Here is a 26,265-nt window from a genome sequence, read left to right on the forward strand (position 1 = left end):
ACGTTACATATTGAATAGTTGGTGTGTGCCTTTATTTGTTTTCATATCTGTGTCCTTAAGCATAATAATGTAGTAATTGCTTGGGCTTCCTTGTGGGAGCTGCAGTTTTCCAAGGTGCATTTTGGACCAGGGAGCCCGGGAGAGACCGTCTTGGATGGCAGCAAGCCTGCGCTAGAGGCTGCTGCTCTGGTGGTTGCACACAGTCCCCAAGATTAGGAATTGCTTAGGGTTTGGCATCGGTGGTGTAAGCAGATAACACCTGTGTAGCCTCAGGTCTGACTCAAATAGGGGCTGTCTGGAAGAGGTGTGTTTTCTTTAAGATACTTGGGTCACAAACCATCAGGAGACTAATACATGTGTGTAAGTCACTGTAACCTTGTGGATGGAAGTGCTGTGGTTAGTCATAGGAATGGGACTCACCAAAAGTGCACCCAGGTCAGAAACCCATTAGTTTGCTGACAGCCAATGCCAAAGAAAGAGCATCAAAAAAAGGGACACATGTAGCAAACGGTATTTGTCTAGCCTTTCCTCCCATCCTCCAGTGCTCAGGGGTTTCATGAGCTGGAGGTAGCATCTTTGCATCTAATAGGTTTGCTGGGTTTTATTTCCATTTTCTTACATTTTTCCAGTCCTTGCTTCAACCCGGGCAAGGAGTTCCTCAGCTTAAATACATGTTGGTTGAAGAAGTGTCTCCTTTTTCTTTGATTGCTATTGAGAATTGTTGCAGTCATAGAACTAAGTACATTCCCCAAGATCTTGTTCCTGAAATGTTGTTGTGCTCTGAAAGCTCTCCTTACTTTCCCCAAAATGATGCTCAGAGCTCTGCTGCCAGTTGGGTTTCACTCTATTATTCCCAGCTGTGCTTGCTACAAGAATTTGCATTAAGTGTAATTTATTCCTTCCGTTTAAGGATGCAAAGGTTTCATTAGAAAGGGTCTGTGAGTGCAGTGACTGCCTTTGGTATCCTGTGGTGTAAGATGGGCATCGGTGGTTTTAGGACTTCCCCTTGACAACATTGGGCTTATATGGTTTCTTCCTCTGTTTCCTATAGGTTCATGAAAGTGGCTGGCAGCACGGTGGATGCTGTTACCTGGCAACAGTAGGTATTCACCATTCCTTCTACTTTCCAACACTAATTGCAGTGATCAGACTGCTGGGAGCAGAGCTGATGGGCTGTCTGGGTGTGAAAGGGGGCAGACCTGTGACAGCCACCTCTTCTGTCATCCTGCTACATTTAAGTAGGCGAAAAAGAGGCTCTGCCCCTCCTTCTGGAGCCTCTTGAACAAGTACAGGAGGGGATGTATTAACCTTTACCACTGCGGCTGAGACAGAGGCTAAAAATACCACTGCCTGCATGCCTGGCCTGCCTGACTGCTGGAACAAAGCCCCGAGCTGGAGTGCGGAGTCCTGGGGGCAGCTGGGATAGCAGGCAGCTCCGGTGGTGGCCGCGGTGGGGACCACAGAGAAGCAAAAGCAGTGTGTGACAGATGTACGGGACTATCCGAAAGCCCTTTTCCTTTCACCGCAGTCACTGACTCCCCATGACCGCTGCTCTGAAGCTAAACTGATTTGGCCCAGAGGAGGGAGAGACAGCTTAGTCCAATGGTAAATGCGTAATGCCCAGTCCCTGCTCCGTTTTGTACACGTCTCGGATGCCCATAGGCACACTGCTGTCCTACGCTGTACATGGAGCCCCAGGAGCAGATGTTGATGGAAAGGGAGTCAACATCCAAGATCCAGGCCCTGCTGGGGCTGCCAGAGAGATGCTGATACCCAGTTTTCCTCCTGGTTCCTACATGTTCTGCAGTTTAGAAGAACAAAGCAAGCGCTGAGCTGTAGCACTGAGTGTGACAAGCACCAAGTGGAGGGAAAGGTTTCCTTATGGGGGGGAAAATCCATAAACAACTTTTTCCTCCTCTTATTTCCAACTGCCCCAGTTTGCACATTGTAGCCAGAGGCAGGCTCCCCAGAGGCTGTGGCTTTCTGCAGTGGGAGCACAAACGCCAGTGCGAAGGTTAGGCAGTGTTCAAACACAGCAGCGATGGCCAAAATTGATAGAAAATGGGTTTGTGGGGCCAGCAGGACTCTCTCCTGCCACAGAAAGGACATGTTTCAGAGACAGGCATTCACTGGAGCAAAAAGCATGGTGAGACCTCCCTGTTCCCAGAAAAAGCGGATTTGCTCTGATGCTGGGTTAAACTTTCCAGGTGGGGCGCTGACCTGGAGCACAGGAGCTGGGGTCTCAGGTCCAAGGTGGGCTTGTGTGTGCTGCCCATAGGGCTTGTTCCCCAAGCTGGTCCTTCACAGCGACCCTCCATGGGGTGCTCAGGTTGCTTTGCTGAAGTGTAGCAGTGTGGATTGTAAAGCCCATCTGGAGACCTTCTTTTCAAAAGATCTTGGTTTTAAGATGTGAGATTTTTTTGCAAGTCTGCCCACAGTCTCTGTGTCAGTGTGTTAAACCTTGGAGCCTCCTGCAGAAGCAACTGCTGGCGTCTCAGAATGGTTTATAGCACCAGGCATGACCAGTATCTAGCAAGTCCTGTTCCTCAGGGAGCTTAGCTTGCCTCGCTGTGCCGCAGTGGTGCTTGCTTGGGTGTTTGGCTCCTGGGGCTTTCCTGCCAGGCAGCAGCAACTTTCTGCAATGGGGGCAGTGGGGTAGCAGAGCATTTGGAGCGGGATTTGTGTTACTTACAGGCTCATGCTGTGCAATAATGATCTATGTCTCAGCTGGGAATTTGCTTTTCATGATTACACGATGTGCTGATCACATTTACTTAGTCCAGGAATTTGCTTTCTGCAATGGGGCTTGATCACCGGGCCAAGCCCTTGGATGAGTTGAAGGAACAAACTTCCAGGCTTCACATGTGGAGTTTCATCTGGTGCGCAGGGAATCTGCCTGCATGGCTGCCTTGAAACCTTTTCTTATAGGATCAGTGCAAAGTGCTCAGCAGCTCTGGTGCTGAGCAGCCAACCTGTGAGTGTGGGGTGGCTGCTGCAGCTCCTCACAGGGGTTGGCAGAGCTGAGATGCGGCTTGCTGACCCATTTCCACTGCAACGCAGGAGCTGCTTCCCCCCCAGCCCAGGTTTGCAGCTCTGGAGATTGCACCCGTATGCGTTTGCGAGGACTGGCAATGGTCACAGCTCCAAGCTGGGCTTCTGTACTGTTTATGAATAAATGTCAAAACAGTGTCTCATCCCTCTGCTCCAAACAGCAAAACAAAACAAAACAAGTTCCTTTGTATCCAAGAAGAAAATTATTAGCAGGAAACTAAACTGCTGTCTAACTTCAAGTATGAATACTTCTGTTCCAAACCCTAACGTTCTCCCGGGATATTGGTTATAAATTTGTCAAATCTGTTATTCCTTTGAAAAGGCTGTGCTCGATCCAGAAAGGGAATTGAGAAGGGAATACATTGCAGGGATCCCTATCCTCTATGTGAAAACAATATATCTGAAATGTATCTGACAGAAAAGCGACACTGGGTGGAAATAAGCAGCCTGTCCAGCCTTTCAGAGTATGGTTTCACTTACATACGCAACTCAGCATGTGTGCCTTGCTCTTCAGAAGTAAAGTGTTGCTGGAGAGGGATGTGTGAATGGCTTCAAAACACCCAGGGAATTTCCACTAAAGGAGGGTGTGGCAGGTGGGACTGACAGTGGCTCTGAGAGTTTTGGCATTTCCCCGATAATTTAGTTTGTTATGTTTGTTTATGAGTAAATGCTTGGTTTATTGTGGATCCTCTCAGCCTCTGGATGCGGGTTTCCACTGCTCAGCAACCTCCCCACAGCCATCTCTGCTCAGTGCTGGCATCCTCACACGAGGTGAAGACCCATTGCCCACCTGCAGCCATGCCCAGTTCCATCCCTGGCTGTGCTCTCAGTCTGTACAGCTGGGTTTCCATCCCAAGTCTTGTGCATGGCTCCAAGTCTGGCATATTTAATGGATAAATCCTTATGCAGTGCTGCCTCTGAAGCACAAATCCCTATTACTTACGGAGAAAGTAAATGTTTGCATCTTCAAAACCAGTGGACATCTATCCCTGTGACTCCTTGGAAAATGCCATGATATCTTCTAAGATGGAAAGTCACTTGCCCTGTGTGGCAAATCAGACATGCCAGGCACATGGGCTTGTGTGAGATGCTGCTTAAAGTGCTTTTGCCAGGCTTGGTTTGAGTGACTTCTCTTGTTCTGGCTTAGACATGTTGAATGTGCAGGTGGAGATGCTCATGAGGCAGTAGCAGGGGGCAGATTTCCCAGAGGTGTCAGGGGAGAGTTGCCTAGCATGCACATCCCCCCCCCCCCCCCCGACATATATACCATGGGTATATACTCAGGCTTGCACGAGCCTGCTGCAAGTGCTCAGAGAGCAGTGTCTGCCAAGGCTGTGCCTGGAGGAAGGGGTTGCATGATGGAATCACTGGCCCATCTCTGCTGGTAAGTAAACCTGGCCAGGGCACAGCTTTGCCCACTGGCTTGCCATCCTCTGCATTGTCTGATGGAGGGCACAGTCCCTGGCAGCCCTGGGCCACCAGCACGGTCCCAGGTGAGGCCAGGGCACAGCTGGGGAGATGGCATGGGTCAGAGACGGCTCCCACTAGTGGGACAGACAAAGGCACCTTGTTTGGGGGCAGAGAAAGGCACAGGTGTGAGTTGTGCCTTTAGGGCCAGAGGACAGTCCCCAGTGATTTTTCTTTATCAATGCATTTATTAGTTGACTGGAGGTGGGCGGCACCTCTCCCCTGTGCCCACAGGTCTTTACCTGGGAGGAACAGGTCACATCCCGCCTCTCCTCTCCAGGGAGAGCCGTGGGGCTGCCCTGTGCTCTGAGCTGCAGACGGGGACTCTGCCTTCTCCTTGGGAAGATGCTTGGGGGTCAGGCTTGCCTCTGTCAGCAGAGGTGTCGTGGTTTCACAGCTGTGGTGGCGGCCAGGTGTCACGCTGCCTCGCTTGGCGTCCCTGGCAGGATGATGCCCTAATTCCTAGCAGCCTCCCCCTGTAGCAGCAGGCAACAAAGTAGATCCGGAAATTCCTGAGCTTTGGGAAGTGGGCTTTAATGTAATTAACTGCAACAGAAGAAGAGGTCAGATAATAGGGGCAAAGGTTTCTCTTTAAAATGAAAGAGGAGGTAAATGAAACCAGCTGCTCGGGAGCCAGTGCACTGCCTTCATCAAATATAGGATGATGCTCATGGTCCCGCGCAGCAAATCGTGGATCTTTCCAGAACATCATTTTAAAGGCAGCACAAGACCTGAAGGTGACAGGATAGAGTCAGGTTTGCCCAGGTGCCCTGGTGCCTGGCACTGTCCTTCTCTGGGAGGCACTGTGGGCATCCTGGCCTTGCAGCCTGCCCAGGAGCAAGGGCACTTTTGACTGGCCACTGCGCTCAGCCCTACTTCAGTACTGTTCCCAGCTCTTGTCTTTGTGTCTCAAGTCTCATGCTTCAGTTCCAGCTAGGGATGGGGGCTGGGAATTGGGGTGGTGCATTTCCTAGCACAAATCCCTGCCCAGCCCTTGGCCAAGTACTCCCCCTGCACTATGCTCTGCTTTGGTCACCTCCACACTGATACTGTCACACTTCCCTTTGCAAAGTGCACTGATCCCATCCCGTGTTTCTAGGGCATATTCAAATTCAGTTTTTAGAAATGGGATAATGTAAACAGAAGGGGGAGAGCTGGCCTCAGCTTTGTGTAGTATAATAGGGCACCCAAAGTACGTGGTCTTTCTTCTGAGACATGTCATCTAGGATTTAGTTGCTACGTCCCGTTTCCTTGCCTGGCTCTTCTCGTGTTCCTAAAGATTGTCTGTCTACAGTGATAGCAGCATCAGATCAGGGGACACAATAAGTCAGCTCTGCATGCAACTGCCCATATCTGTTCTATCCTATATTACGAGAAACGGCATGGTCTGTGCCCACGGTGGGCATGCTGATATCTCCTAGGCTTCGGGGCCAATGGATGCTGCATCATACCCAGAACCCAATGGAAGATCTGCCAGCCTGTGTTGGAGAGGGATAGCTTGTCCATGAGCTACGTGTCTTCTGCCTCTGCAGAGTCGTGGCTGCCAGAGAACCCTGCCTGTGCTGGGGAGGGTCTGTCCATTCGTCTCCTTTGGCACTCAGACCTTGCCGGCACCAGGAGAGGAGGCTGTGGATGGTGCAGCCCCTGGGGCTGGCTTGGCCCAGCTGCCTGTGCACCGTACTGCTGCCTGGGGAGGTACTTGTCAGTGCTGGAGCTCTCTGCAGCTGCTGCTGGCTTTTTTGGAGGTTGGAGAGTTGCGACTGTTCGGGATTTTTTTTTTTTCAAGTCAAGTGCACTGAGTCATTGTAAATATCAGCAAAGCTGCTGCCTTTGCTCTTGGGGATAATCCACGCCTAATGAGCACTTCTCCTGCTTTAAAGGCCTGACAGTTGTTTGCATTTTGCGACTTTCTATACCACCTTTACTGACAGTTAGATTTCTCAAAAGGAAGTGCCCTTATCTCAGTGACGAAGCCTACAGCTGGAAACTGCTCCTGAGTAGCCTGGTAGCAGTGAAGACCTCAGTGCCTCTCTCTTCCTTGCAAGCCTTGTGCAGCTGCTGCCATTTTCTGTCTTTCCCATCCTGGGGAGGTTGAAAGCACTTCTTGGTGTCTCAGAACTTCACAGGCAGATCTGCAAGAGATCCTTGCATATCTTACAGAAGCTTGTCATTGTCTTCATGCTCTGCTTAAATACCCAAAGAGGATGTGCTCCCCTCCCTGCAGCCCTGGGAGACATGCTCCCAACAAGATTTCCTGATGCTGAAGTGGGTTTATTTTTTTTTCTTTTCATACTTCTCCCAATCTCCATTTCTCTGGTTTGTTAATGAAGGTGTCAAAAAAAATGTGACTGTGGCACTGTCCCAGGGCATTTCTCTTCCCTGCAGGGTCTTGGCTGTGCTCAGCACAGCAGCTCCTTCCTAGGCTGCCTCCTCCCCGCAGCCCCTGGGCGGGCAGAGCCTCCTCTGCTGCTGCCTCTGGAGAGATGTTCCTCTCCCTTGGCAGTGGAGCTGTGGGTCACAGCACACCTCGTGCTTGAATGAGATGATGGGGAGGTGCAAGCCTGCCTTTGCTTTCTGAGGGTTTTATTCTGGGCTCTGGAACCATACTGACTTGTGCAGACAAGCTGAACCCTACAGAAAGCCTGCTGCGTTGGAGGGGCCATACACAGACTGAGGTCTAACTCCCTCTTTTTCCCAGTCAATGCAACCTTCTTTTTATGGCCTTTCAGGCAGCTTTTGGCCCAGGTGATGGGGTTTTTGGTCCACAGCAGTCTGAAAAGATCATTTCTGTTCAGTTCTTAAGTGCTGTACTAAAATCCAAACATCTGCCATCCCCAGAGTACATTGCTTTGTAATTTTGTCTTAAAAAGTAATCTCTGTAAACCCCACTGCTGCCTGCTGCTTACAGATCTGCTCTCCTCCCGGCAGCCAGTGGTTCAGTTGTGTATAAGTGATCAGAACGATTTTGAACACTTCCTAAGTCCTCCCCAGAGATAATCTCTGCCCTTAGCACCTTCTAGTCACCATGGTCATACAGAAACGCCTCTTGCCTCCTTCCCTGGGTTACACATCGGAGTGAAACTGGGGTGTGACTGGCATGATCCCATGCTTTGCTGGGGACGCAGCTGTGGCCGCACACCTGGGGGAGGGCTGACAAGGGAGGCTCTTCTTGTTTAATGCATTTGCAAGTTGAGCCTGTAATGCATTTCTGTTCTGGGACAGTGAGTGCTGGCGTTGTTCCCCCTTGGTCGCAACCTTGCACAGCTCCAAGCACATTTATTCTGTTACCTGTGTAGCGACTTGGAGCAGAGACACAAAAATCCTCTCTGCGCACTCGTGCATGTTGCACACGTGCCAGGTGCTCTGGCTGAGGCTGAGTTAGCCCATGGCATCCTTTGGGGATGCTCCTGCATTCCAGCACCCAAGTAAAGCAGCCGCTACAGCTTTATGCTGGTGTGAATGAGATATATGTTATGGAGAAATCAGCCCTGGAAAGGTGAATCCACCTTTCTTCAGACCCCAGGTCTTCAGCCCATTATGCATCCCAGCACCCATGGCCGCACTGAAGTCTGTGGAGAAGGAGAAGGATCTGTGTAACTGAATGCCAAGTGGACAAGGCTCCAATGAGGGGTGGGAGGCTATGGCTGAGCCCTGCCAGCCCCAGCCAGAGCTGCTGTGATTCCTGTGCACCTCTGTCCCCCCAGCATGGCTCCAACATGCTCCGTGGCTCACTGTGTTGGGTAACTGATGCACACTGCAGATTTTGGAGGAGGACGTCAGAAAGTTCTTCTTGCAAAACCTATTTATCAGCTAAATGGCTGTCCCAGGGTTATGCCAGTGCATGCTGCAGCAGACGTTCTGTTGTCTCTGCAAGGCTGGGAGGAGCCTCTGGGAGATGTGCAAGGGCTTCCGCTGCTCCTTGCGTGGGGGCTGAGGTGCCAGCCCCAGACATTTCCTCAGGAGGAGCTGGCTTTGATTACCTCCAGCCACAGGGTGTTTGCACTCCAGGACAGACTGTTTTACCTTATGTCCTCGAGCCAGGAGACAGTATTGAGGCATTTCAGAGTCTTCTTCCCACACTTAGAGACAGATGATTCACATCATGACTGGCAGCACTATAGCTGTGCTTTGTATAAGAAAGCACATGGAGAACAGGAATCAGCCCTCTGTACAGGCAGTTCTCCCTGGCATTCCCAGGGCAGAGGGGATTTCTGTGAGAGCAGGACTGACTTATCTGTGTTTTTAAAACTGTGTGTCCCTAAGACAGGGGACAGGTACAGATGGGACGAGCCAGGTGAGCAGAAGATCTCTCAAGATCTCCCTGGTCGTGCAGCCCAGCTGCAGCTATCACAGGCATCTGTGGGTGGGAAAGAGGGTCTCTTTCCCTGGGATCTCCATGACATCAGTGCAGAGAGTGCTGCCAAGCCTTTGTGGGTGGCATTTTGCTCCCAGCCTTTGGTTTTCTGCTCCCAGAGTTTCACCAGCAATAGTCAAGAAAGTGCAAAACTTCCCGTGTTTTCTGCAGTGCAGGATGCTCGGTGTTTGGGGTGTGTCCAGCTCACACACTGTTTTGGAGACTGAAAGCATCTGCCAGACACAGGCATGGCCAGAGGGCCAGGGCAGGGCAGGGTGTAATCAGGGACTCCCCTGGAGCAGAGGAGGCTTCTTGCATGGGGCAGCAGCAGGGTGGGAGGATGTGGTTCTGGGCAGAGCTACTCCCAGCTGTTTGATCCTTGTCTTCCTATTTTCCTTCCAGTTACTACATCGATGGTCGAGTGGCCAAAGTGACGGACTTCCTGAAAACTCGCCTGTTAGACACACTCACTGACCAGATCAGGAAAATCCAGAAAGTGCGTGAGTGCAAAGGGTCTGCAAGGGGTGAGGGGGCATTGTGCCCACGGTGCCCGGTCTTGGCACAGCTCGTGGCCGGGGCTCTGGCAGCAGCACTGACATGCTCCCACAGGAGCTGCTGTGGGGCAGGGATGGAGGGCGGCTGTTGGGGATGGCTGTGCTCCCAGCTGAAATGCAGGCAGCCCTCCTGCAGGGAATGGGAGGAAAGACCAGGCAGCATGATGCCCAGCCCCCGTGTGGGATGTGTGGCAGGCAGGTCAGCAGGGAAGCGGCCACGGGCTGCAGCGTGAGGTAAGCTGTGTGCAGGTGTGCCAGGTGTGCCAGGACATGGGCTGGATGCACAGGGCAGGGGCCAACTGCCATGCAAAGCCTTTCTAAAGTGGCCGCCTGGCTTGACACTCTCATCTGTCCATTCCTGTAGCGAGCAGCATGTAATGTGGATATTCTCTGAAACTTGCTCCCAAGGACAAGGAGCAGAGGGAGCAGCCAGGCAGTACCAAACCATCCCCAGCGCAGCCATGCCTGCGCAGGAGGGGGCTCCTACTGCAGTACCTTGCCCCACTTGCTCACAGTGCCTAAAAATGCTGCTTTCCCCGATGGTCATGTTTTGACTGTGTTATAAAACCCAGCTGTTGCTGGCGTGTGGTGTCAGAGCCCATGGCTCTGCCTGGCTAACGCAGCCTGCAGCGAGCGCTCTTCTCCCTGCCGGCTGGGGGGACCCTGCTCACATCTTTAGCAACTGGGTAGGTGGTGGGGGCTTTGCAAAGTCCCCCTGCTTTGGCTGATATGGAGGCCGTGACTGTGAGTGGCCCACTCCGCTGTCAGTCCTGGAAGGAGTAAGGAGCACCTAGTAAGCGGGGAAGGCTTTAGGGACTAGAGGAGATGTCCGTCTGTCTTGTCTAAGTTTTCATACCCTACCAGTCACCACAATGTCTTACTGTTGTAATTCCTGCAGGGAGAAACCATAGGATGAGTAAACAACTCAAAAGAGGCCCCGGGAAAGGGGATGTGAGGGTCAGCACAGCAAAACTGGAGGAGAGCTGCTTGCTGAGTCCTCTGGCACAAGCTGGGAATCATCCATGCATGTGGATGATCCTCCTGCCGCGGGGAGGCATGAGGCAGCTGGCGGGATCAGCACAGGGGCAAACCAGAGGCACTGGCTTGCCCTGCTCCCACTGCGGGTACAACACCCCAACAAAAGTGGTGGCACATGTCCCACCTCTACTGCAGGTTGGGAACCTGCTGGGAGAGGAGCGGGACCCCATCCATCCCCAGACCAGAGGCAGCAGGAGTTGCCCTCAGTGCGGGCTGGGGGAACCCTTGCACCCACGGGGCAGGATTTGGTCTGTGCGGGGCAGGGCCAGGGAAGGGCTCTCCCGGGAATGCCAGTGTGGCTGAGGAAAAGCACAGCACTGGGTGCTAATAACCTCCAGCTTGGCTTTGAGTCTGTGCATCCTGCCGGGGCTGATTAGAGCAGCTGGGCTTGTCCACTTCCCTGTTTTATTGCTTCCTCTCCGACTGGGGAAGGTGGCGGGCTTAGATAATTACAGGCAGGATGCCAACACCTCTGGGGCTTCAGTCAGGGATATCGACTCTCACAGGCTGTGAGTGGGAGGCAGCCCAGAGCTGGCGTATTTAACATCTTTGAGGGATCCCAGTCCATCCAGCACATTCCAGCGCTCCTCACTAATGGGGCAGGTTCCATCAGGCTGTGCAGAGCGCTCCTTGGGCCACTGGGTTTGCAGACATCTGGTCGCGGGAGCTTGTCGCCCGGCCTGGAGAAGTGGGATTGCAAGAGAGAGGACGGGGCACTGCACGGTGCCAGAGGCTGCTCATGCTGGGAGAGGGCAGCTCCAGCCATCTGAGCCCTCCCGTCCCACATGGCATCTCACAGGTGTCTGCACTGCCAGCTGGAGCCTTGTAAGGGGTGGGCCAGCATGTTCGGACCCACGTGTCCTGCCTGTGCCAGGGACACCTTGGCTGGTAAAGTAGCCCCTGCTCAGCCACACCTGGAGGCATCCACTACTTTCTTCTCAGGTGTCCACCATTCCTCCATGTGGCTTCAGTACGTGTCCCAGTACTCCCACACCACATAGCCACTGGGGCTGGGGTGCTCCCCGTGGCAGGCAGCCACCTTGCATAGGGACATAGAGAGCTGAGGTGATGTGGCAGGGCAGCCTGCAGAGTGTGTGGGGAAACCACAGGGAAAGAGCAGGGTCTGGGTTTGGGAGCATGAGAGCATGTTTGGGAGGGTGTGTTTGGAGCAGCTCCAGAAGATGGATAGGGGACATGTGACATTGGCAGGAGAGAGTGAGGAACAGTGTCCCACGACCCACCCATGGTGAAGACACCTAGTGACCATGCCAGGGCCAGGCAGGCACTGACTGCCCAGCAGCACTGTTACCGAAGGGCTCTGTAAGCCTTCCCAGGGTGTAGCATAGGAGATATCTGCCTTGGCTTTAAATCACAGGTTCATGAGAGTCATTTTGGTTGCTTTTCCCTTCTGTGCAGGTAGTGAACACATACACACCGGGGAAGAAGATCTGGCTGGAAGGTGTTGGCACAACCTCAGCCGGAGGCATGAACAACCTCTCCGATTCCTATGCGGCCGGGTTCTTGTGAGTTATGCCAGCTTGCTGGTGCCAGGGCACTGCCACCCCCATGGGCTCTGCGGGCTTGGGTGCTGCAAAGCCACTGCAGCTGGGAGAGGGCCAGCTCCGTGCCCAGAGAGCCCAACTGTACCCCCCTTGGTACTCCCCAGCAGCCTGTGCACTGTTATTTCCTCTGTAGAATCTATTACCCCTCCTCAGCTCTGCTTTCCTGTAGGTGAGCCAGCCTTTGGCATATCCAGAGTAGCAGAGTAAGGAGGGGACCGCGTGGGATCCCACACTGGTATCAATGGTGTGGCCGCAGGGCATGGGCATGGAAGGGAGGTGTGATTCAAGCACCCCAGCTCTGGGACCCCAGAGCTGGCATCCTGACAGGCTTGCCTTGCTTCATAGCTTGGGATCACCTGGGCTTCCTCCTGCTCTGTGTTTTTGGTTCAGGCTGCAGCTATATGTCCTTGCATGCATTCACTCCTGGGGCGTCTGCCCAGGGAAGTGCTCAGCAGAGTTCTGCTCTGGAAATTGTTTTCTCTCCTTCTTCAAAGCTACAACCATGTCTGGCTCCTGGGGCTTGTCTACTGGCACAGCCCCATGGCATTGGCATCCTGCTGCAAAGCCCCAGTTCAGATCTTCAGAGCTGGCTGTCATCATGAAAGATGGAGGAAGATTATCCAGGCTTTGCAGGGAGGTGCGAGGACATGCCTGGGGTATCAGGGCTGTGGCAGGCTGTGAGGGTTGAAGACTTTTCCCGGGGTGTGTGAGGAGATAGGCTGGTGCAAAGGTCTGGTCCCCACTGCTGAGACGGTGGGTGCGGAGTGCTGGCAGGCTGGGGAGCGCCCCTGGCTTTGAGCACAGGGTTGTGATGCTGAGGTGCATGCAGGGGCTCAGGTACACAGTTGGGACATGCAAGCTGGGCACAGCTGGGGCAGAGGTGGCTGCAGTGGGGGGAGAGGTGTGGAGGCTTGCCAGGGCAGGGATGGTGGGAGGTCGTTAATACCTAGCTCACAAAACCATCTGCAAGCTTCAACTGAGGTGCTGGGAGCAGGCTCCAGGTTGAATACATGAGAGCAACGCTGTGTGCCGGAGCACAGCTGTGCCACTGGGGCTGGGTGGTCCTTCCGCAGCAGCCTGACTCTGCTCCCTCCATCCTCAGGTGGCTGAACACGCTGGGCTTGCTGGCCAGCCAGGGCATCGATGTGGTGGTGCGGCACTCCTTCCTCGACCATGGCCACAACCACCTGGTGGACCAGAACTTCAACCCCTTGCCGGTAGGTCTGCCCAGGGGCATTGCGCTGGTGCTGGCTTCTCCCTGCTCATTTTGGGGGGGATTTTCTCCTTGTGACCTATCTGAACTCTGCTTGAAAATTAATTTTTCCAGATGTTTCTTGCAGTGTTAATAGGAGATGTTAGTTCACATCAAATGCAACATGTTGGAGGCAGATAGGAGAGCAATACCTCTGTAGCTGAAACTTCATTTGGTGCCCAGGGTGGGTAGCACAGGAGGCAGGCTGGTGCTACTGAGGGGTGCCAGTGCAGGCTGCAGAGTTCGAGGGAGGGAGGGAGGGAGGGAGGGAGGGGTGTGACAGCACCACCATGCATGGCACAGGGCAAGCAGCTGGTTTGCTAGTGGTGAGCTGGGCTGGGGGAAGCCAGGCTGGAGCCTTAGCACTCGACTTCAGATTTCTAGAAACCAAAGTGAAGGGAATTTGAAGGGCATTCCCAGCTTCACAGGCAGCAGTGGTTCTCACCAGTGCCCTGCAGCATCCCTCACTCTTCAAAAACACCTGGGCAGGGGGGAGTTCCCAGTACACATGGTACTGATAAAGAAACCATATGAAAAACCCTGTTAAAAGTAGCAGGTTTCCTTTTCTGGGGGGTGGGGATAGAGAGCAGCTAGTAAATATGCTGCCTTGTAGGTGGAGACCCTAGCAGGGCAGCTGGGCGCTCTGCACGTCCCCTGGAAGGGATTATGGGTCTGTGACCCAGCAAAGGCTGCTGGCAGGATTGGAGATCTGCTTCGGGGAGGTGCACAGCCCTGATGCTGCCCTGGGATCTCAGAGGGTGGCTGCAGGGAGGCAAAGGCTGATGGAGCCACCTCTCAGTTGGCTCTACCTACCCAGCCAAGAAAACAGCATTCCCGCAACAGCATTCCTGGGTGTCAGGGAAGGATGCGGGACAGCTGGTGACACAAGGTCTGCGCTAACTCCCCCAGCATGGCCTGGTGGGTGGCTTGAGAGAGCAAACCAGTGAACGGGAGAGCACAGTCCCCTGCTTGTGCTGCTCCAGGTATCTCCTGGAGCACCCTGGGCTCCCACATGTACCCCTCTGGCAAGCATACCTGCCAGTTCTGGGTACCTGGGCTGGGGAAAGCCTGGCGGGCTTTGAACTTTGTTTGAGATGAACCTGAGTCTGGGGCAAGCACTTGATGGATTTCTTCTGAAGAGCCTATTCCCCTGGCCAAGCCACATCCCCCACTCCCCAGGAACTCAGGACCCCCCTAGATTGCTCCCGGCTAGATGGGTGCAGGCCAGCTCCTGCCCGCCAGGCACGTGGGGCAGTGGGTGGCCCATGGCCAGGTCTCCCAGCACAGTGTGGGCAGTGGGTGGCCCATGGCCAGCTCTCCTGGCACAGCTGGGGCAGGAGCCCTGGAGCAGCTGGAGCACGCATGCAGTTAGGAGTGGGATTAAAGCCAGGGAAGGAGTTAGAGGAATAAACCCCAGGCTGTTAAATGCAGTGGAGATCTTTAAAATGGATTTTGCTGTTGTTTTAAAGATAAGTCTCCCAATAAGTTAGATGACATCCCCCCTCAGGGCTGTTTCCTCTCTCTCCCATGTGCTTCAGTGTTGATCCCACATCCCCACCACTGTGTTCCTGCACAAACTCCAGTGGTGCTTCCCCGACCCCTTTCCCTCAACTCCTGTGCTATAAAAGAGCCACGGACAGGTGCAAACCAACAGAGAGTTTAAAAGCTGCAAATACCAAAAAGCCCAGTGAGACCAGACTGTGACCTGCTCCGCGGGACAGCGGCCACTCTTTTCCCGTGGGAGCTATCAGGGAGATGAAAGCCGCTGGCTGTACCTGCACGGGGCCGCGGCACTGTGAAATACAATCTGCTTATTAGCTGCCACGACAAAGAGGTTTCCGCATGCCAGCTGGGCGTGAGGCAGCTGCCTGCTGAGAGAAGGGCTGCATCACCACAGCATCAATCAAGGCTCCAGCTGGCAGCTCCTCAGAGAGCTGGAAGCCAGGGCTGGGATCCCGATAGCAACCTTTGCACCTCCTCCTGCTCCCCTGCCACTGCTGATCCCTGCTTGTCAAATAAGAGGATGGCACGTTTCAGGGTGCTGAGCTGGAGCTGAGCCTTTTACAGTGGTGTCCTTAGGTGCTGAGTAGCTGCACAGTCCAGGGAGAGCTTCCTACGTGATCCAGGGATCATGCAGCGATGCAAATACAGCCCTCCATCCTTGTGCTAAAGACCTTCGCAGATAAAACCAAGTGATTTGTAGTCCATCGCCATATAAGCACTGCACTGCTGCCACGTGAGCCCTCCTCCCTGTCCTTCAGCTGGGACCCTTGGATGCTGCTGGTTTTGCTTATGTTGGTACTGTCTCTGTTAGGGCATGTTACAGCAGATAGCATAATGAAGCTTGTAAAATGTGGCATAGGTGCCATGTTGGGGGATTGGGGAGTGCCGATAATGGGAGTCACTTGGTGGACACTGCTGTGGGAGTCTCAGTTTCTATCTCACCACATTTCTTTCTGCCTCTCCCCCAGGACCGCAGCGCTGAAGGGAATGCTTTTGTTAAGTACAGGGAAGGAGCAGGCAAATCACTGCACCCCTCTGTGTATAGCAAGGTGATAGCTGCTGTCATGGGCCATGCTGTGAGCTAGCGAGGGGTACCAGCACATTGGGCTGGCAGAAGGCACAGCTGCTGTCTGGGCATGGGTGCTGGGCAGCAAACCCGGGCAGCCCGGTGAGGCTTGCTCTTTGTTTTCTGCGGGTTAGCCTTGGATTGAAAATAAACTCATGAACTCTGGCCATTTCAGTGGGAAATGCAAGAGCAACTGGGAATAGCTGTTTGCAAGCAGGGCTGCAGTGAAACCTTGAAAGCAGAGGTTTAAGTTGGTCTATCCCCAACTTTGCACCATGGTGGCTTGCCAGTGCAGTGCAGCCTGGTTCCTTAAAATGGTCTCAGGCAGCAGCAGTGTGGCCAAGGGGTACTGCAGCTTCATGGTGAAATTAGGGAGATGCTCATGTCTCTGCTGGGTTTTCTGCACACAGCTGGCTCATGAACAAAGCAGCATCTTGTGGCTTCTGGGGCATCTTGCAAGAGGCATGGCCTTTGCACCCCTATCCAGGTCCTTCACCCATGAAAGTAGCTCCGAGTGCCCGTCCTGGCTGCAAGAATTGCCTGTCCACCCTGTCCTCAGAGGTGGTGCCATCAAAATCCCCTACGAGGGACAGGTGCCACAGCAGGGGAAGGCAAGGTCATCTTTCTGAGTCTCCCTCCTGGTGCAGATCTGAGGAAATGGTTTTCTCTTGCTGGGCTAATGAGGAGCAAAGCAGGAGAAACTGGGTGACATGAGGTTCCCTGGCCCTGGAACAGATGTGATCAGGCTGGGGAATAGAAATCCTCCAGCCAACCTTAATGCGACTGAGCTCAAGTGTTTTAATGCCTTGTTATTTTGAGATAACTTTTTCATGTATGGTTGGAGTGCTTTTCATCCTGAGTGATTGGGGCAGCCAGCTGTATAATAGTCAGGGCTTGTGCTTGAGAAGCCCTTCAAATAAAGCATTTTGCAGTATGTCAGTCTGCCTCCCTGCTCCAGAACCCATCTGTACACATGCGTGGGAGTGAGGAGCAGAGGAAAGGAGGGCAGGAGCAGCACTGATACTCACTTTTCACAAGGCAGTGCCTTTGAAATGCTGCTCTGACATTTAGTAGCTCTAGGTTCATTTCAGGCACACAGTGTACATAGTCTACCTCTCTTTCCTTAATATCTCTCTGAAACCCGTCCAGAGGGATGCGATACGTTTATTTCACTGGAGAGCCCCCCCATGTCAGCGTGAGCTTTCTTTTCAGATTGTTACAGTATGTTAAAGACCTTTCTGAATGCTCTTCCATGTGGCAATCCTGTCTCTTTTATCCATCCTTGGTAGTCATTTCTGCTCACTTAATGCACAGTGCTGTAAGGTTACACCTATGTGTAGAAAAACTTGGGCATGTTTCTAGGCAGAGCCCGAGCAATACAAACCCCATGGAAAAGGCAAAGCTGAAATCCAGACTTCCATTTCCTGGTAACTGTGGCTCTTCTTGGACCTTCTTCTAAAGACTGTGGACAGTGAGATACTTGGTTCTCTAAAGTTAGGTAGATGCTAAAACTTCTTTTCTGGATATAAGTTTTGTATGCTGCATGAGAATGGCCCAGAGGGATCACAGAGTGAAGCGATGGCAGGGGCTGCCTGCTCAGCTGTGGTAGTAGAAGACAATATGATATTGCCTGTGAATTGATGGCGTCCTTGAGAAAGCATCACAGCAGTGCGGAGGTCTGTGCCTGACAGTGCTGTGGTCAGACGCTTGGATGCTGCGGGTGATTTTTCACCTCCTCTGCTTAGCCCAAAGGCACTGAGGAACTTGATGGGAAAGTTACTATCTGTCCTGGAGGAGGGAAGACACCAGGCTCAGATCAGGTCTGTCCTTAGTGATCTGTTCCCTTCCTAACTGGGTTTTCATAAAAGCCCTGGTGTGAACAAGCTTGGTGCCAGGCTGCGGCTGTCCCCAGCATCCCTTGAGGTCCCTAGGGCATGGTGTGAGCCGCACCTTGGCCTGCACCTGGCGATTCGGTACCAGGGGCACCAGCCTGACCCATCCCAGGCACCTCCCCAGCAAGGCAGGAGTTGGGACCCCAGTGTCTGGGTGCACAGAGGCAAGGGGCTCTCCAGCGAGGTGCCGTGCCAGGTGCCAGGGGTGGGAGCTGCTGCCCTGACCATGCTCCTGCCTGCCACATGTATGCGCTCCCCAGTGCGCTCGTTAGCTGAGCTGCCTTGGCCGGAGGTGCTGCTAATTGCAGCTGGAGGTCCCAGCCATGTCCCTGGACGGTGCCTCTCCCACCCCTGCGCTGCGCGGGAAGGGGCCCTTCCCAGACCAGGGCTACGGGACTGGGTCCTCGCCCACCTATGCCCATCCCCACCCTGCCATCTGGTCACCCAGTGGCTGCCCAGCTGCTTGGCTGGGCAGTGTCCAGAGGTGAGGAGAAGGCCCGGCATCCATAGGGGGAAGCATATGGAGAGCCCTTTCCTGCAAGCGCCTGCACTCCCGCTGCCGAGCCCAGCCAGCTGGCTGCGGGGCCGGGGGAATTCAGCCCCGCTGCTGCGCCGGCCCATCTGCACGCCCAGCACTGAGTCACCACGCTGCACACAGGCAGCTGGCTGAGCTGCCAGGGGTAGGACTGCGGTTGCTGTTCCCCCCAGCAGGGACCCTCGGCTTTGGGGTCACTGTCAGGGAGAGGGCGGCTGGGTCAGGCTGCAGCATGCCATGCACCGCGCAGGCAGAGGCAGAGGCATGGTCCCAAGCCTGGGAGCGACAAAGGGTGGGGGGAGGGAGCAGGTCCAATGGAGCTCGCACACACATGGAAACTGTTCCTGATGACCATAAATCTGCCACGCGGGCGTCTGGCACCCCCATCTGCCCCGCACGCTGGAGCACTGGCTCTGGCAGGAGCGACGCCTGCAGACGGGGAAGGGGTGGGAGAGGAGAGGACAGGCAGGAGCTGTCTGTACAGGATGTTCATTCTGGCCATGGGAGCGAGGGGTGAAATCCCGGGCAGTTCAGGTGTGTGGAGAGGAAAGGCTTTCCCAAGAGATGTCAAGCCGGAGCATGGCCCACTGAAAGGAAGAGTGGAAATCATGCCCTGCAGAAATCTCCCAGCCAGCCCTGGCACGAGCACCTGAAGCAGATCTGAGCTGGGCATCCTCTCCACTGCCTTGTCTTTTCAACTATGATCATACCATGTCTCAAGGACTGCAGCATCCTCTGCTTTCTGCACTCTTGCTGCATTTGGCCTTCCAGGAGCTCTTAAGTCTGCTCTGAGGCTCATTTTATTTGTGAACCAGGAGACAGATTTAAAGCATCTAAACTCTGCTCTCTGTCACAGTGGGTTAAGGGGCCTTTCCCTCTTAGTGCAGCATGAAAAAGGTCTTTGAAGTGCATATGCTTGAACTCTCAAATGCATCAAAGCCATGCTGTGGCTGGCAGCTCTGGCACCCACCCACCAGAGCTGTGGGACTTGTGCAGACCTAAAGCCGGGCTGCTCCTCCTGCTCCGGGAACTGGGGCAGAGGCACACTCCGTCTGAGACTGGCAGCTGTGGCTTGTACTTGGAAGGATGGACACAGCCACTGCCCATGCCTCCCAGAGGCACTGTGCTAGTGGCACACCTGCCCACGTTGGTGACAGAGCCATCCTGGGGCTGTGGGGGCAGTGGGATAGTAAAGCCCTTCCCAGGGTGGGTTGGTGTTTGCTGAAGGAGCAGAGGGAAGTAGTGTTTGGGTGAAAAGCAGCAGAACAGAAAACGACGAAGTTGCATTTTGTTTCCAAGCCCGCTGATCCGACAGCTTTGCTCCCTTCCTGCAGCCTCAGGTCTCCTGGACCCTGTTTGGGAGAGGTGATGACAAAAGAGAAGTTTGGCTGTTCCTCCATCTGCTCAGCTCCCAGGAAAGGTGGAGGCCACTGGCTGGGGACCAGCTTGCGAAGGGTGGTGATAGACAGGACCCACTTCCCACTCACCCACTCGCCACTCTATAGGTGCCTGGGCAGGCTGTCCCATCGGCACCATCAGTGCCCGGCAGCAATTCCTGTGGCTGCTGCTCCCACAGCAGGAATTTTGCCTTAATGTCAGTGTTCGGTCTTTCTCCAGGGTGGAGAAAAAGAGCAGAAGAGACAGACACAAAGGTGAGGGGCTGAGCAAAGGGTGTAGCGGCTCGAAGGCTCTGAAGATGTGATGCTCATCAGAGACTTTGCATGTTGTGCTGCTGGCAGAGCTGGAGGAGAACCTGGCTGTAGGATGAATGGCTGATGCTCAGCCCAAACACAGAGCTTGTGGTGCTGCTGGCACCAGCGGATGAGAATGCTGCTCTCCGGGCCCATGGGTGCACACACATTAGCATGTTATTTGGGATGGGAGCAACTCTCTTGGCTGTCCCCTTGTACTGCTTTTTAGGACTTATTGCAGAGCTGTTGTAAAATGGGGCCCTGGTTTCCTTTCCCTAACCATGAGTAGGTATTCAGTCTACAAGACCAGACAAGAGCCAGCCTGCCATAAGCCCCCATAACCGCACAGGATGCACAAAGCAGCCACAACAATAGTTCTGCTCTACATAGCTGCTCCTGGCCCAGCTAATGGAGCCATTGCCCTCCCTCGTCATGCCTGCCTCCCCTCCTCTCCCTCCATAGCCTGAAGGCACTGGGGTGTGGGACTGGCAGCCCCCACTACAGCCCCTTCAGCTGTAGACTCTTGCTGGCAGAGAAAGCTGCAGGGAAGATGTGAGGACAGAAGGTGATGTAGGGAAGAGTGGTGTGAGATGAGACACTCACAGCCGTTAGGGCAGGAGGGAAGAGGATCAGCATGGTGAAAACAATAGACACCCTGGCAGAGACGTCAGCAGCTTCAGGCGGCTGGTGGTGGGCACCTGCAGGAACCAAGGCTAAGCAAAAAGGGAACTGGGAAGCATCAGCTGATCCTTTCACAGGTGCAGGAGCCTGGATCGAAGCAAGAGTCTGTCCTGCCCAGGAGGGACAGGGCTGTGTGGGCAGAACAGAGGGAAGAGTCAAGGGGCTGCTTCACTGAAGCATCTCTCTGTGTGCTGGCCCCATCCTCCCCTGCTGATGCCACAAGCTCCTGGCAGCCCAGTCCACCTGAAGCCCCCTCGTTTGGGGCTAGGAGGAGTGTTGTTCTCCATTCATACACCTTCTCTAGAGTGTCCCCTGTGGTGCTCAGGGCACACCCGCAAATTCCCCCAGTGCAGTGGCGAATGTTGCAGAAAACTGCTCAAGTCCTTAGCTCTTCAGGACCCCCACATGATGAGGGTGCACATGCAAAATGGCAAACAGCTCACATGCCTGAGGACAGATGCATGCAAACTCGTGAGGACAGCATCAGTGCCCTCTCCCATTGCTGATCATTTTGGCTTCAGCAATTGTTCCATTTGGGGGGAGGCTATGCCCTGCTCTGCTTGTCTCAGGACCTTGCACAGGATTTGGGTGAGAAAACCTCTAACTCCCACAGTCCAAGAAGCACATAAAACTCAGGGATAATGTTAAAAGCGGCATTAGTCCAGCCTTGCTGAAGGAACGACCAGCCATGGCTTGAACAGGATGTAAGGACCTCCACAGGGAGAAAGCTTTGGATGCTGAGGATCTCTTTAATCTAGAGGAAAAAGAAAGAACAAGAACCACTGGTTGGAAGCTGAAGCCAGACAAATTCAAGCTGAAAATAAGGAGTGGAATTGTTAACAATGTGAAGTTTAACTGCTGGAACAGACTCCCTGGGAAGTGGCGGCTTCTCCATCTCTCCAAGCCCTCGCAACCACAATCACTACTTTTCTGGATGATGCTTTTGCCAAAAACAAACCATCAGGCTCAACAGAGGGATAAAAGAGTAAAACTGTCTGTCCTGTGATGTACAGGAAGGCAGACCAGCCAGCTCGTCTCTCCATATGGGTTGCTTGGACTGTGGAGAAAGACGGATGAAGGTTGGAACAATCTATAACAGGCTGTTGAAACTCAAGTGTGCCCGGGGGGTGGAGGAAGAGCTTGGGCAGCTTCAGAAGAGGGAAGAAGCAAGAAGAGGAAGGGGGCAAGCAGCATCCAGTTGATGCTGCTGGTGACATGGGGACACAGACCCATGCCCCAGCAGCCCCAGCCAGAGGAGGCTGTGCACTGCAGGGTCAGCAGCCTGCTCGTTTGAAGTTCAGCTGCCTTTGCCGGTTACAGCCCTCAGGAGACCAAAGCAGGACCAACAGCTCCATTACTCTGGTTTTCTGGTTATGGCAACATCTTCTCACATGTGGTGAGTGTGGACTGAACAAACTCAGGTGGGCTGTAAAGCTGCTTTGCTGCCTCTAGGAGCGAGCATGGGAATATGCTCCTGCACCCTTCCTAATGGCTCTGGAGACAGGATGGTCTGGTTAATAGGTCTGTCTGAAGGTCTGCCTAATCAGCCTTGTTTCCAAAAGCTGAAGCCTCTAAAATCTCCTGCAATTAATTAGAATGTGCAAAGAGATTAATTGGGACCCTCTGGGATTTCCCTGTCTACTGGAAATCTGGTGGGTCTTCACTGGCTCAGAAGATGTGGCTGGCCCAAGCTCTGCACTTCCACTCACTTGAGACAAGCACCTCTCCTGCCTGGAAATCTGGGGTCCCGGCCAGGAGACCTCCTGAGGCACAGGACAGCTTTGCCTTCAGGTGCTCCTTGCTTTCAGCTCTGAGGGCTGCAGTGGCAGCACTGCTTGATGGGTCTGCAAAGTAATTAAAGCAAGAAAGCTCCCTTGATTCCCAGGGGACTAATAGTACACCAGACTCCTGTATGCTAGTCCTCCTCTGTCGCTACAGCTGTGTTGCTGGCTCAGCCCTCACGACCGAAGCCCTCCATGACTCCAACAGCCAAATTCTTTCTCTGGTTGTACTGGTTGGAACCACACATCTCCCTGGGCAATGCCAGGGCTGCCTCTGCTGGGATGCCCGGCACTGTGCTGCAAGGCAAGCACTTGTCTTCGCAAGGGACATGTGGGTGCTGCCAGCCTGGGGGCCATGCTCACACAGGGGTCACACTCACACAAGGTTTGCCATATGGGAGTGGGTGCCAGCTGCTGTCAGGGGTCCAGGAAGAGGTCGCTGATCAGCGAAAAAGCCACCCTGCCTTCAGCCAAACTGGGTTTCAGGAGCAACTGCTTCCCAAGCTGGTCACCATTCGAACAGGAGCCAGTGGCTACAGGTGCCCAGCAGCCTCGGTGTGATTGTATCTGGGTTTCACTCATGCCAGTGGTAGGAGCAGGCCCAGAGCACCAGCCCAGCTGGGGGAAGTGCCCACACCTGGTGGGTTTGTTTCAATCATGCTAGGTGCATGATGGATTCATCATCTAAATGCTTGGTGTCACCAGCTCCTGGTAATTTATTGCAAGTAACATGATTTGGCCCCTGCCGCAAGCGGACTTGTGATGATGCGAAAAGCTGCAGCTGTCTTCAGTGCTTCCCTGCAGTAAGCCGAAGAGCTTAAGTGCCTTGAGGCCGGTGCTGATGACTCCTTTTCCAGCCTCAAGTCATTTTCTGGCCCTCCTTTGAACTCTCTTTGGTACTTCCACATCCTCCTGAAAATGGAGACTTCAGAGTTAGCCTTGCCAGCAAGGCAAGGTAAAATCACTGCTGTCCCCTCACCTCCTGCAGATGCTGGAGGGAGAGGTTGGTCCCTGCACTGTCCTGGGAGCATTGCCTGAGCCAAAATACTGAATGCTCAGCCGTGGTCATCTCACACTTTGCACAATAGCTCATCTTGCATCACTGCTGACTGCCCTACCTATCTCATGATTTTTCTTAGAAAAGCTGTGTAATCTTAGCTGGATCAGAAGCCCACAAAACATGGCCAATGCTTCCTAGAGAGACAAGCATCTGTCCTTGTGCCCAGCCCAGGAGAAGCTGAACAGCACAGCTCTGCCTGTGAGCTGCCTCAGCAGGAGCCCCAGGCTCAGCTCCCCCAGCTCTGCAGGGAAGCAGGGTTTGCCAAAGCACCCTTGGGAAAAGTGTATGCTGAGACACGAGATTTGGCAGCAGCTGGGGCAGGTTGTGGGGCTGGCAGCTCCCTGTGCCTCCACATTGCAAATCTTGCTGCTGCCGAGCCTTGGGAGCAGATGGACACCAGTGCTGAAGCAGGAAACCCCTGGGGGACTGCCCTGCCCAGAGGGGTGGATGTGGAGCTGCTGGCACCAGCTCCCCATCAGGACGTGGCCATCGCGAGGCCCCTGCATAACAGCTCTTGAGACTCACATGGAAATTTTGAGGGTAGCCACGAAGTCTCTGGCCTCTATCACTTCCATAACTTGTGGGCAAAAGCAGCATCTCCTCAGTGGAAATGAGGAGAACAGGTGGGAAACCCCAGGGGAGCTGCTAGAAAGCCCTAAGAGCCTGAGCTGATGGGTAGCTCGGGGCACTGAACTCATTTATTTTGAACTCACGACCGTGGGGCTAAATCCTGTAATCTGTGCTCACCTTTGGCCTCACCGTAAACTCAAGTAATTACTCATCTAATGATGCCTGCTAATCGGCGTGGCTCACTGGGGAGCCGGCAGTGTGCTGGGCAAGGCTGCTCCCACCTGCCATGAGCCTGAGCAAGGTGGGCTGGCACAGCCCCTGCAGCACGGCACAGGGACATCCCCAGGGTGAGGGAAGTACCGCCAGCCAGCAGGGACTGGGACAGGGACAGTGCACACCTCTGGGGACACACATGTCCGTGGGATCAAGCAGATGCAGCTCATCCTTCCTGGGAGCTTCGGCCTCATGGGCTGAGCCTCCTTGGTGTGCACAAGCCTCTCCCTTCACCTTCGTGTCTCCGCTGAGGGCTGGTGTTTGCAGGGGAAGCAGTTATCAGGCTGGTGTGGCACAAAGCCCCATGGTTTTTGGCTGGGAGCAGTGAGAGGAGAGTGGAAGGTGGCTTTTCCTCCAGCACTGTGGCAACAGCTTAACCAGAAAGTGGGAAGTGGGTTTGGATCTCCCTTTGTTAGGTCAGCCCAGCACTGCTGGAATGGGTCAGCTTCTGCTGAGTGGAGCTGGAGAGGAGACGGGGCTGGCAGTCTGGTCTGGCCAGTGGGTATTTGCCTTGTGCCGGTGGCTGCTGCAGCGCTGCTGTGTTTCATCTGCTGGCCTCTCCATCCAAAATGCGTGTTTTGGGGCTGTGTGAGGGCTTCCCATGCACAGGGTGGCTACCTGTACCTGTATGGGGTATCTGCGCTTCTGTCTGCCCGTCTAGTCCTGTAGCCCGGGGCCCTAGAGACCCCATTCCCCACCACATGCCCTTTTAGGTGGCAGGCCCCTTCTGGGTGCTATTCTGGCCATGTAGGGCTTTCCTTGTGCCTACCCAGACAGTGTGCAGAGCCACGAGGCGTTTGATCCATGCTCCTTTCCACATCAGCAGCCCTCCTCGCTGTGTGGGTCAGACACTGCCAGGCAGAGCAGTCCCTGGTGCCAGCGTGACCGTCGCTGCTGGCATTCAACATTGCAGATGGGGATGGGGCATCATCCCAGTTGCCCTGGGGCACGTGGTCCCTCTGGGGCAACTGGTCTGGGTTGTGCAGAGGGGGTTTATCCAGGGTGCTGGTGTGTGTGAAAGTGCCCCAGCACCCAGGCAGTGCCCAGCACACCCACAGGCAGCGCCCAGAGAAGCAGTGTGAGAGGCTCTGTCTCCCTGGCATCACCTAGGGTGCCCAGAGCAACAGCAGGGCAGAACAGCAGGCAAGCGCCTGAGCCTGCCCTTTCCCTTCCCACAACCCTGCTTCATTTACCACACACCTCCCAGCTTCTGCAGCGGATGAGTGGGGGGCCCTGCCGGCAGCAGTCTCCATCACTGCACAGCCTCACAGCCCTCCCCGGGGCTTGGGGCCCATCCTGTGTGCGAAGCGAGGCTGTGCCCTGCGGGAAAAAGTAGTATGTGGTGACGTAATTAAAGGCTGCATCATTAATGCATGTGTGCAGGGGCTGAATGTTTTGTGTTTCTTGAGTGCTTGGCTTCCCTGTACTGTGTTCATGGGTGCTTAACTTCACAGGAGGCTTTAAAACAGGTGAAATTCCTCTAGGAAGTGGAGCACCCTTGGCAGTCACCAAAGCCAGTGTGCCATGAACAGAGCTGGCGAGCACGGGAGAGCTCTGGTGTGCTCCAGCCCCATGTAGAGGGTAGGGTAGGGGGTGACCTGCATGCTCCAGAGACATCACCATTCCATGTGCATCAGCTGGAGCTGGTGCACAAGTCCATGGCATGGCTATGTGCAGGTTTGTGGGAACGTGCAAGGGCATCTATGCCACTCCCCACCCTCTGGGCTCCTTTAGAGGATATCGGTGTCTCTCAGCACAGGCAGCGACGCTGTTTTGGCTTGGACTACGCAAAAAAAGTCACCCTGAAGCAGACATCTGGCACACAACATTTTCACCCCAACAGCCAAAGTTTTGCTAGGTTGTAGGCAGGGATGCCAGCCTGTCCTGCCCATTCTCGCTGTGAGTCGGGGGGACTGTTGTGCTGCTGACTGTCCC

General features: G+C 54.2%; 1 protein-coding gene across 2 annotated transcripts in view; it reads left to right on the plus strand.

Moving 5' to 3' along the window:
- Window positions 1–26,265, plus strand: part of HPSE2 (heparanase 2 (inactive)) — a 111,997-nt gene that overhangs the window by 83,471 nt on the left and 2,261 nt on the right. For both annotated transcript variants that reach the window (XM_080402342.1, XM_080402343.1), the window contains exons 6-9: window positions 1,052–1,099; window positions 9,275–9,368; window positions 11,881–11,987; window positions 13,129–13,243. In XM_080402342.1, the coding sequence (XP_080258468.1) occupies window positions 1,052–1,099; window positions 9,275–9,368; window positions 11,881–11,987; window positions 13,129–13,243 (364 nt within the window). The remainder of the gene's footprint in view (window positions 1–1,051; window positions 1,100–9,274; window positions 9,369–11,880; window positions 11,988–13,128; window positions 13,244–26,265) is intronic.

This window comes from Falco punctatus, assembly GCF_963210335.1.
Source record: "Falco punctatus genome assembly, chromosome: 9".
Classification (NCBI taxonomy): domain Eukaryota; kingdom Metazoa; phylum Chordata; class Aves; order Falconiformes; family Falconidae; genus Falco; species Falco punctatus.